Source organism: Protomyctophum parallelum, assembly GCF_964188405.1.
Source record: "Protomyctophum parallelum genome assembly, chromosome: 7".
NCBI lineage: Eukaryota > Metazoa > Chordata > Actinopteri > Myctophiformes > Myctophidae > Protomyctophum > Protomyctophum parallelum.
The window spans coordinates 42,059,858-42,072,379 of NC_139705.1; the positions used below are offsets into that span (position 1 = coordinate 42,059,858).

Genomic DNA, 12,522 nt, shown 5'->3' on the forward strand with positions numbered 1-12,522 from the left:
TTCATTGGATATCATTGGTCATCTGACCAGTTTAATTGGCTTTCATTGGATCAAATCGACAGGAACTGGAGCACACACAGCCCAGGAAAAGTGTGGATAGGTGTTGTAACAGAGTATTTCTACACTGTGTTACTGCTACTTTGACTTACAACCAATTAAAACCAGAAAGTATTTTAGCGTTGGCTATTCAAAAATAGCTGCAGATGGCATCTGGTGCCAATTGGTATTGTATTTTCTATCGTTTTCATCGTTGATTATTAGTCACCTTTACAATTAGGGATGCACCGATCCGATACTCGTATCGGAGATCGGCGCCGATCCAGGCTAAAATTCTAGATCGGGTATCGGATCGGTGGCATTATCCGATCCGATCCGATCCGATAATTATGTGTAATTACAGTATGAAAACAACTCTACCTCCTCTGTGACACAGCAGTGTAGTATTGACAGTATAACATGTGGAATGCAGCCAGGCTAGCCTGCGCACACATTAACCTGGTCTAATTGTTGCACAGTTATTTAATAAATAATTCAGTGCATTTATATCTGTGTTTGTTACATTTTGTTTTACAAAGTTGGGAAAGTAATGTTTAAGTCAAGCCTTGATGTTGCCTTACACAAAATAATGATTCCAGACTCCACACAGTGAGGCATACAGCTTAATAGGTTATTACGTTTCTTTGTGGGGGGTATCGGATCGGTACTCTGTATCGGCAGATACTGGACCCCCATGTATCGAAATCGGTATCGGATGCCAAAAAGCCGGATCGGTGCATCCCTATTTACAATGAGGTACAGCTTGTAAGGGCCAGGCAATCGTGGAGGTATTGGTATTCACACTTGCTTTGAGTTGCTTAGTGGAATGGATGATTGCACTCTCCCAGCAGTAATAAGGAAAAAACAGAACACATAGGCCAATTTAACATTTGATTAATTTGTTGGGGAACTCGGTAGCGTGTGGAAGATCCATACACAGCTCCATACGCGCAACAGCTTGGCATCTCCTCATGCTGGTCACCAATGGGATGTCATCTGTGGGATGACATCCCATTCCTCAACCAGGATGTGTTGCAAGTCAGCCAAACGTGGTTCTTTTGGTTTCTGGGATTCATTCAGAGATTTTGCATTTAAAGATTTAAGACACACAAAGCTCCATAATGAACCACTTAAAAGATGACGTCATAACATGATGTCAGCTCATATCATCTTGCATAAAAAGGCTCTTCCGGTTACGGTGACAACAGTTTCAAGATGGATAAGCGCCTGACATACCGTCGTAGGTTGTCCTACAACACAGCATCGAACAAGACCAGGGTGTCCCGCACACCTGGCAACCGCATTGTGTACCTGTACACTAAGAAGGCGGGCAAGGCTCCCAAGTCAGGATGTGGCATCTGCCCAGGAAGACTGCCTGGAATCCCGGCTGTAAGACCTCAGGTCCTGACGAGGCTGAGCAAGACGGATAAGCACGTCAGCAGGGCCTACGGAGGATCCATGTGCGCAAACTCTGTGCGCGACAGGATCAAGCGTGCCTTCTTGATTGAGGAGCAGAAGATTGTGGTCAAGGTGCTCAAGGCACAGGCACAGAGCAATAAAAAGCAATAAAAAGATCATTCTTACCGGAGAAGCTTCGGATCATCCTGGGATAAAAGTCATGGTCCAGCGGTGTCAGTAATGCTCTAAAAACAGTTTTAAAACAGTTTATTTGGAGGGGGCTGTTTTTCAGAGCGTGTCTCGCGTGCCACCGGTGTTGTAGTGCAATACCAACTTCAAAGGCGTTATGACAGGTTGCGCAACTCTAACGCAGGTTGCGTTAGAGTTGATCTAACGATATCAATATATATCAATCAGTAGGGATGTGTAAATGTGTCAAAAATGAAAATCGATTAGTATAATTCAATATTATCGATTAATCGATTGGGGGAGGAGGGATTTTTTTTTTAACCCTACAAATTAAATTTTTTCAATAACAAAACAAAACGATTATCGATTATTAATTTTAATAATCGATTTCGGGTCCTATTATCGATGAATCAGACCCATCCCTAGAAGTCAGACAACAGTTCTCGAGCCTTCCATGACTTTTCACGTGAAAGTCTGGGAAGGAGTTTTAAGATCTGTAACAATGGGTGTAAAATGAATAAAGTGTAAAAATTATCAATATAGTTTTCTCATTACTGTGGGAGAAACCACAGTAATTACTGTGCAATCATCTAATCCACTAAACAACTCAAAGCAAGGGTGAATACCAATTCACGGTGAATACCATTTGCCCAATACAATACAGTAAAATACAGTGCAGACATATAAGACAGTCAATAATAAAACAACAGGCAATTAAAGCAAATGAATATAAAATAGAAAGTTGCAGGCTCATGAGGGGGATTCAAAAGCTTGTGAATATAAAAAAGTTTTAAGTTGTGATTTAAAAGACTCAACGGAGGGATCAGACCTAACGGGGGAGGGGAATGTTGTTCCACAGTGTAGGGGCTGCGACAGCAAAGGCGCGGTCGCCCCTGAGCCTCTTTTTTTGTTGGTGGAATGTTTCAGAGACCCCTGTCTGCTGACCTGAGGGGTCCTGATGGAGGGGGGACAGGATAGGAGGTCGGTGTTGTAGGAGGGGGCCAGGCCGTTTAGGGCTTTGTATACAAAAAGGAGGGTTTTGAAATGTATTCTGTACCGGACCAGCAGCCAGTGGAGAGAGGCCAGGACAGGGGTGATGTGATCTCTCCTCCTGGTGCCGGTCAGGAGTCTGGCCGCGACATTTTGTACCAGTTGGAGACGGGACAGGTTTGATTTTGGAAATGGAGCTGAGGTGGAATGAACTGGATTTGACTATAGATGCGCATGCATAAAGTGAATGGCAAATCGAGTGACAAAGTGAGTGACAAAGTGAATTTAATGTTGTTTAAAGTCATTTAATGCAATCAAATAGGACTTGAAGGCTATGAAGGCAAGAAAGTCGTTTTTTGCCACTCAGTAGGCATTCCCACATAACTTCTGGGTATGATGATGATGTCCCGCACATACCCTCTATTGCAATGACTATTGACCATAGTCAACCCTCCCCTCCATATATGCAGGTTTTCATAGTAAATGCAACTTACGGTCGCAAACATATATAAAATACAATTCCAATTGGTAAAGAGGAGAAATAATCGACCAATGTTATGTTGGTCAAACTTTTTGTGAGTTATTTTTTGTACACAATTTCGTGTGTCCACGGCCTAATACATATATCATTTTGGGGTTCCTTGTCGCACGGAAAAGTTTGAGAACCACTGATTTAGAAGACGCTTGTAGAATCTGCCTCAGGTCTTAAAGAAGAATTTCATGCTAGAAGGCTTTTTTACCTTTCTTACCTTTCTTTGTAGTCCCAACCAAAAAGGTCCAGGTGTTTTTTGTGTGCAAAAACTGAATGGGGCTATGGGGTGTTGTGCTAATTCGCTTATTTCCATCAAAATAAGTAGTAAAGTGTGCCGCTTGGGATATTATTTCAAAATAAAGCGATGAAAATAAGCACAACACCCCATAGCCCCATTAAATTCAATGCAATTCATTTAGGGCTTATGGTAGGGGAAATAGCCAATAAGGAGCTTTTGCACAAAATAACACCTGGACCTCTTTGGTGGGGACGTAACAACTACAAAGAAAGGTAAGAAAACCTTTTAGTATGGAATTCTCCTTTAATAAGTGAGTTAAAATCTGATGTCTTCTTTCCGCCACAGTTTCTGACTCAGACAGAGAGCGGGGGTGCAACTCCCACGAGCCGGTACCGGGGTGGACAGCCAGCAAGATCTTGGCCCAGAAGCTCCCCCCAGAGCTGGATAATTAGACAGCCCTCATCAGAACCATAGGAGCAATGCATCGAGGAGTGCAGCTCTGCTCATTAGATCTTCTTAGCCAGACAGACGCATTCCTCCCTGTAATTAGTTGCTGATTAATACAGAGAAGTTGGGTTTCAGTAATATGGGGATGTCGCAAGCAGGCGGCTAGAGCAAGATGAATGTCCTTCATTGATGCAATGGTCTGTAACCACTTAAGCCCAATATATACTCTAGTCCCTCGACGAGTGTACCGAAGATAGCCAATCTACAAGCTCACTGACAGCGCGTTACATCACGGCGCGTTGGTGAGCTTGTGGATTGATTGAATACTTTATTAGACAGAAATTATGAGGAGCGCTAGCCCTTCCTATGTCCAGCTTTGAGGGTTTATGTAAACACAATAATTGAAGACAAAAGTGTGTAAACCCAAACATGTGTAAACACAAATATTGAAGACAAAAGTGAGGACGCAAATTGTGATTCGCCAGAATGAGATGATGTATGATGAATGATGTATGATGATAAGAGCGCCCCTCACTTCACACGGGTGTGATTTATTTATTTTTTTCCCAAAATTGGAGCACCAGGTTGAAAGGTAGGAACAGTCACTTCAAAGGCTTGGCACGCTCAATTAAAAAGGATGTCCTGTCTTTGACCTCTAGCTGTCGGGTGCATATTCCTATAGTAACATGAACGGCAATCACAAGTTGAGCGTCACTTCAGTTTTATTTTGCAGTGCCAAGACCTCCCAAGAGAGAGTGTGTGTGTCTGTGTCTGTGGGTTTGTCCGAGTACGACCTGTTGACCCCTGCAGCTGATGCTGATTGGGGTTGAGTTCCAGAAAGGAGGGGTCATTACAACCCTCATGCTCAAGTCAACAACTGTGCTTGACTCTAAAGGCTCACTTCACATTATCGTGTGATTTTTGTGTGGTGCTAGCCACTCCTATAGACGGCTATGTGTGTCCCTGTGTCGGTCTTCGTGTCTGTCTGTCTGTCCGTCCGAGTACGGAAATAGCGTTTGTTGACCAAGTGTCACTGTTGCGCAGCCTCTCACACACACACACACACACACACACACACACACACACAGGCCAGGGAGGAGGGTTTACAGTACAGTACAGTATAAGAGTACAGTACTAAGCACGAGTACAGTACAGGTACAGCACCATTCAGTTCAGACGTGTCTGATTTTTCATTTGCAGCAGCAGCAGTTACAGGACACAAAACGGATGCATTTCGTCTGTAGGCCTTCGTCCGCGTATATCAGACAGGAACAGACCCCAAATCGTCCTCTTATGTTGCATACAGTACTTCAACTTGTTGCGTACTTGCATACTTCAACTTGTTGCATACTTGCATACTTCAACTTGTTGCGTACTTGCATACTTCAACTTGGGTGGGTGCTATAAATACTTATTTCAGACTTTTGCCTCGATTATGATTAATGAACGATCTTTTTTTTATTGTACGATTATTATTATTTTTTAACAATGAAGTATAATACAGGGTTAAGTGGTTAAGAAGACGCATGGATTTTGAATTGTTTCGTGTCAATTTGTTGATGTATGGGTTAATTGCCCAGCCCTAGTGGGTTTTGTTCATGATAGAGATGGAACTTAATATGAAATAGACCAAAGAGAATGGGCAGCTTTATAACGCTTAATGCCGTTGCTTTAGATAAGCTGTCAGCGTGAGTGAGCTGTATAGCTGAACAGGGGTTTGAGTCATTGATCATTTGGTGACACGGCTGTGAATGGAAGCAAGAGGCACAAAATTGGAAAAAAGCGCAGCTCGCTTTTTCCATTAAAAGTTTTGTAAATTTTTGGTTCTGATTCATTCTTTTTCATTACTGTTGTGAGAGATTTTGTTTTGCTCACTAAGGCTTGAAACATTTGCTGGCCAATTGCCATCGTTGCTCACTGTGAATGGTGCTGCCAAAATAAATCCACAAGCTGTCAAGTTGCTTTTTGAGCTCACTTTGCGGTTCATGACTAATCTTGGTTCAGCATCATTAAGGATCTTTATTCTGTTTTTCTTTACTCACCGTCCTCTACCCTAAAATTCTGGGTCAATTTAACCCTTTTACTGCTGCCATTTATTGAGAAATTAGGACCTAATTCATGCCAGCATTTTTTTAATTTGAGCTCTTATTTTGAAAAGCCACATTTTGCCTCAACCGGAAGTGAGCTTATCCCTGCCAGCTTTACGTTGCCAAGACAACCTTTGTTTACATGATCGAATCATGCCGGTACATTTTAGCACTCCACAACGTCGGCTCGTGCCGTCAAAGAAACGCTGTTTTGACCAAAAATGCCATCTGGGACAAGGAATAGGAGATACAGGCGATTGAAAGAAACGGATAGAATGGATTCTTATGGCGACGGTGAATTAATATGAACGATCCAGTGCAGTGCTAACAACAATGCTAGCTAACCGGCTAACGTGAGTAGCATTATGGCTTGATCAATCATAAGCACTATAAAAGAGCAATTGCCGAAGGGCTTCGGCAATGGCAGCAAGTGTTAATATCAAATTAATGCTTCAATTGCCGAAGGGCTTCGGCAATGGCAGGAAGACGGTTAACTGAGCCTTACAGGTCAATTTGGTTACATTTAAACCTCTACCTTCAACAAAACAGCCTTTTAAAGTCAACCGCACCAATGCAACTCCATGTAATTGCTATTGGGGATAATGGTTGAAATAGTTGCATGTTGCAAGGAGATGGATGGCAAATCATTGGTGTGGAGTGGGCTTTAGAGTTACAAATGGATAAATAACGCTGATGATTTTTGCGGAGTAACTTAAAAATAATTTAGCACAAACCATCCAATCAATGCCTCAAGTCTGAATTATAGATTGAAAGGTAGATGGACATAACCTTATAAATACTCAGTAGGGAAGGATGCAGAACTATTGATTATTTTCTATAAATGGCTCGTTGGCTTGTTTCTGTATCAATCAATTGATGAATCACTTAAGCCCCGTTTCATACTTTGTCACACAACAGTGTCCTGCAAAAAACGATGAAAATAGCAGATCTACAAGCTCACAACACGTCACACTGTAATGTGTTGTACAGTAGATTTTCACTGTTATTTTTCTTTTCCTTTTTTAAGTTCTTCATCTACAGTATTACATATACTAGCAATTTACAATTTCAGTGCTGTCTACATAAAGTGCAAAATCAAAATTACATAAGTTGAGCCTTTGCATACGCCTGTATGGTCGTCGAGGCTAGGGGATCGATTATTAATCGATTCTTTTATCAAATGATCGATTTTCACTTATTTGGATAACAGATGCACATAAGTGCTAAAAGTGATGCCTAGAAAGCTGTCACACCATGATTTCCAAGGAATATGGCAATGTTGTTATTTAACACATCACAAAGCTCATTTTCTACACATTCTACCGTTGTTTTGCATTAGACACACACACACACACACACACACACACACACACACTTGGGAAAACTAATCGGCAGTCACGCACCTTAGACAAGCAGTAATTACGCAAATAATTTCCCCCCACATCCACAGAGAAAGGACATAGTCCCATGCATTTATTTATTTCTATCTCAGCACTCAGCCTTTCCTCTGGTAAGCATAATGAGTCTGTTAATGCACTGAAGTGCTGGGAGACTTCTAGCCTTGCCCTTAACCCCACTAAATATTGTACAGTGCAAAAACAAACAATGAGTGTACAATTGTAATTACTAGTCTGTGTGGAGCAGGGCGGCCTTGACACAAGAAGCAAGTTCTCATGGAGGGGGGAATGTTTTCTAAGCCGAGAGACATTAAACGCTCAAACAATATAATGGACTTTTGTTTTGTGAGATTTGTATCGTTGTGTTGACACTGATGTGTCCTTGACAGGGTTCCAGACAGTGTGCGTCCCCAGATACAGTTGTTTGGTTCCATTTGTACACTAGTCTCTTAAAATTAAATACACTGAGGACTTCGATTTTACAGTTTTTACTCTGCATGTTTACCTGCTGTGCTGCCTTTGGTGACTGATCAACAAAGATCAAACTGGGGGGTGCTTGAAATGAAACAGTCTGAGAACCTCTGGCTTAGATGACGCTGTCGGCAGTGTCGGTCAGTAACATGAAGTCCAGTAGTAGATTGAGAGCAGTGCAGAGAGACACTACGAGGCCAGCAGCAGCACTAAGTTCTGCAGTAGGCTCAGGTTGCACTGACCGTTGCAGAACGGGCAGGCGTCAGGATAAACTCTGCCTCAGCGGTTGTGACCCTGTGGCAGCCTGGCAGGGTGTGCCGTGTTCTTCACCCTGCTTCCTGCTTCCCGACAGGAAGTCGACTCTCCTCTCTGATACTGTCTGCTTGTTGACCAGCGGCAGAGGTCACAGGAAACACGTGACATGACAACACATACCATGACATGACATGACGCATAACACGTGACATAAGTCATAACATAATCTATATGCGCCAAGTCTCTGTATATCTGTATGTATATGTATGTCTGTGTGTAATCCACGCAACTCAAATTCGACATGTGCGTTCCACACCACAGCAGTACAGGGGTTGCCCAACGGGCACCACCATAGAGGCTCCACGGGAACCTCTCTAGTATACCAGTAAGACGCCCTGAGGGGATGCATGCATCCGCCCGCTATGGGACGTCATCTGCTAGGTCCGTATCGAACGCTGATGGTTAATACGGTTTATTGAAAATTACTTCAGAATATAATCGACAAATAATGTGTACAGGGTTTGATGAGGTCAGATCAACATATGGAATGTCAGAACAGGTCAGCTCCATATATGGAGATCTAAGGGTGGCAGCGGGGGCAGTGTCTCGAGTGTACAGGGTTTGATGAGGGCCCAGGTAGGGAGGTAGGGCCGGGCCTTAATTTCCGGGCCTGTAGGCCCTGTTGAGAACTCTACTAATAGCTTCGGGGCAGGCCCGTCTAGAGTTTGAATTGACAGGTATCAGTCAAAAGGGAGACATACTGTAGAAGCGGAAGGACGGGTGGGGTAGATCATCAACATATGGAATGTCAGAACAGGTCAGCTCCATATATGTAGATCTAAGAGTTTGAGGTCAGATGTAGAGTTGCTGGCTGGCTCCATACTGTATATGCAGATCTATAGGTGATGATCCAGTCTTCTCCATGTATGGCTATCCAGGGTTTGATGAGGTCAGTGTCATGATCTTCATATATGGAGTCGGGCGTGACCATATATGGAGGCGTGACACAAGGCGTGACACTGACGGGAAATGCAGGTTTTCATAGTAAACTGCGACCTACAGTCGCAAAAAGCCGTTGAAAGCAACAGCAAAAAAAAACCCACATTGGGTATACACAGTGCAGCAGGGTTTACAAAGCACCTGGCTGTGCCCCCATTGCAAAACGGCAACAACAAATAAAACAATATCTCATCGATTTACAGCGCTCTTATCTCTTCTAGAGAGGGGGAGAACTTGGATTGAGTTGTACGAGGAATGTTGAAATGATGTTCTTCATGTGCTTGTGCTCGTGTGTATCTTATTCAGTTTAAAGTGGCTCACAGGAGCCATACTGTATACGCTAGGGATAAGCTCTGTATGATATTTCCCAGATTTAAACGACTAAACAGCTTTTTGATACTGTTCTTGGAATGTCTGTGCCTTCTTGTCCCGTGGTGGGCAGATGAACAGATTCTAGGCTGACTTGGTTGTCCTGTGGTGGACAGATTTAACAGATTCATAGACACACACAAAACAGAAAAAGTACAAAAACCACGGCACTCCATCTTTAAAGTAATGGTACCACGATCAGGTAGTGAAGATGAATGTACACCCTTAGATCTCCATATATGGAGCTGACCTGTTATGGCATTCGATTCCATATGTTGATCTGACCTCATCAAACCCTGTAAACTCAAGACACGCTTCATATATGACTGTAGAAAGGAATACCAGCACTCACGTTATATCCTTTAGGATTCTTGTTTTTATTCGATTTCCCCCAGCAGACAACAACAGAATGGACGTTTCGGCAAACGTCCATTCTGATGTTGTCTGCTGGGGGAAATCGAATAAAAACAAGAATCCTAAAGGATACAACGTGAGTGCTGGTATTCCTTTCTACAATTGTATCTTCCAGAACCATGCACCCGTTACACTATTACGTGGAATGACTCAACTGAGTGCTTGCTCTTTCTTTCTTCTTCACGCTTCGACACTTTGGGGCGGCTGTGGGTCAGGAGGTAGAGCAGGTCGTCCAAAAATCCCTGGGTCGGCGGTTCGAATCCAGGCTCCTCCTGTCGACATGTCGAAGTGTCCTTGGGCAAGACACTGAACCCTACATTGCCTCCAATGAGTCGGTCGGTGTGAGCTTGCCATTGGTGTGTGAATGTGGGAAGTGAGGACGCTGGTGTCGACTGTTAACCGCTTCACCTCCCAATGTATGAATGAATGAACCATTGTAAAGCGCTTTGAGCACTTGGAAAAGCGCTATAAAAATGCAATTCATTATTATATAAGACCAGAAGAAACGCGTTAGGCCTACTTGTTCCAGGTAGCTGGGGTTGCCACTTGGTTTAACTTTATATCTCTGCTTTATATCTAAGCTGCAGAAAAGTGATAAATCCGATAAATGTTGTGTAGACACCTTTAACACATTCCGTCCTGTTAAACTAGGCGGGATCGTGAGGCCAGTTCCAGTCAATTGCGCAAAATACCAAAGTAGAACCTAGGGTGGGCAACCAGGAAGTGAACTGGGCGCGTGTTCTCTCCTCTGCGTCATCAGACAAAAAATTATATTACATTGACACTTTGGGAAAAGCATGCTGAAAGATACAATGATGACGATTCAGTTGTGAGTACACAATTAGTCAAAATATTAGATATTAGATGACTTATATTTCATTTATAATGATGATCATTCTTTCATTTTAATCTCTCTTCCAACTGGCACCTCCTGGTGCCTGCTCTTAGATCCGTAACACGCACGCACGCACGCACGCACGCACGCACGCACGCACGCACGCACGCACGCACGCACGCACGCACGCGCACACACACACACACACACACACACACACACACACACACACACACACACACACACACACACACACACACACACACACACACACACACACACACACACACAGTGAGAGAGAGAGACTGGATGACAGAGGAGAGTGAGATTAGTTTCCAGGAAACAGCTGGGTTGAAGTGGTGCTCCACGGAGGGAACCACCGTGCCTGTTCCTGTACACAGATACCTCCGGTGGGACCTGGCATTTCATGCATTATTAACAACCTGCTTGTGGAATGCACCTGAACCCTGGCTGGCAGTGCTGGGCTGATGATGGCAATACTAGTTCTACATTCCATTCCATCTTCCATCTCCCAGTGGGAACCCTTTTAAACACTTATACTGCCATTGGCCGAGATCTACGTAAATTAAAGCTATTTTTTAAAATAAAATCCTCAACGCCAAAAATGCTGGCGTGAATAATATCATAAGTTGTCAATAAATGCTTGTTTTTCACCACCTGTGCGCAACCTAACACACACACACACACACACACACACACACACACACACACACACACACACACACACACACACACACACACACACACACACACACACACACACACAAACACACACGCACATATTAACTATATATGATGATTTCGGGTGTGCCAGTACAGTACAGTACAGTACAGTACAGTGACAGTACAGGGACCCCCACATGGTAACTCTGTCATCTCTCTACGGTTTTGGACGCGGGGCGGCTCGCCGGAACCGGCCCGGCACCCTGGGCTCGATCCTGTGTGTCTGGAACTGGAAGTTCATACGGGTGTGATTTTCTTTTAAATGTTTTAGTTAATGCATATTCCAATGAGGTTGTCTTTGAATGCTCAATAGGCTAGCTGAATTTATTTCATTTCAAATGTACACATTTGGGAAACAACCTCTTCTAAGGGTGTCTGTCTTGTCTGACTTTTAGCGGAATCAATATCTCTAATGCCTTTCGATTTAAAATGGTGGTTCCCAAAGTGGGGTGCCACACAGACAGGTATTAAGTATTTTTTTAACCACTTTTCCCATTTCTATGTTGACTATTCAAAAATAGTAGATATACACGCTTACAGATTCAACCTTTTCAGATTGGGGTCTGAATTCAGCTATGGGCCCGGCTCACCTCCAGAATGACTGCTGTCAAGTACTAGCACTGTATGTTCGATATGATTGATGCAATTGCCTCTTTGAAGCACTCAATTGTTGTCTTTGCACTTCACTTATAGGACCATTTTTACCATTATTTTATTGACGAGTGTTCATGACATTTCTGACCAATTGTGAATGGGAGACTGCCAACTGTTGAGGACAGTTATTTTTTATTTTTATTTTTCTGTCTAAAATGATCTGAAGCTATATTATTATTAATTTAATGTTAGAGCAGGTCTGAAATAAATGTCAGAGCTGATATCGACATATAAATATGAAATAAATGCTTAAATATGTCACTATGTCTAATGTTATAACCATTTAGGTTAACCAATGCTAACTACACATACAGCTTCCCTGCTAAAGTATGCCAATTCCGCTAAAATCCGCCTATCATGGTTTCCCCCGCTGTGTGTGTGTGTGTGTGTGTGTGTGTGTGTGTGTGTGTGTGTGTGTGTGTGTGTGTGTGTGTGTGTGTGTGTGTGTGTGTGTGTGTGTGTGTGTG

General features: G+C 43.1%; 2 protein-coding genes across 4 annotated transcripts in view; both read left to right on the forward strand.

Annotated features, from left to right (window-relative positions):
- Positions 1-12,522, forward strand: part of LOC310862237 (IQ motif and SEC7 domain-containing protein 1-like) — a gene marked incomplete at its 3' end in the record, with an annotated part of 207,144 nt that overhangs the window by 18,166 nt on the left and 176,456 nt on the right. The window lies entirely within an intron of this gene.
- Positions 1,248-1,605, forward strand: LOC310861284 (large ribosomal subunit protein eL34-like; the record flags this gene model as incomplete). Its single annotated transcript, XM_083768683.1, has 1 exon — positions 1,248-1,605. The coding sequence occupies exon 1, from the start codon at positions 1,252-1,254 to the stop codon at positions 1,603-1,605; it is 354 nt and encodes a 117-aa protein (XP_083624809.1). The 5' UTR covers positions 1,248-1,251.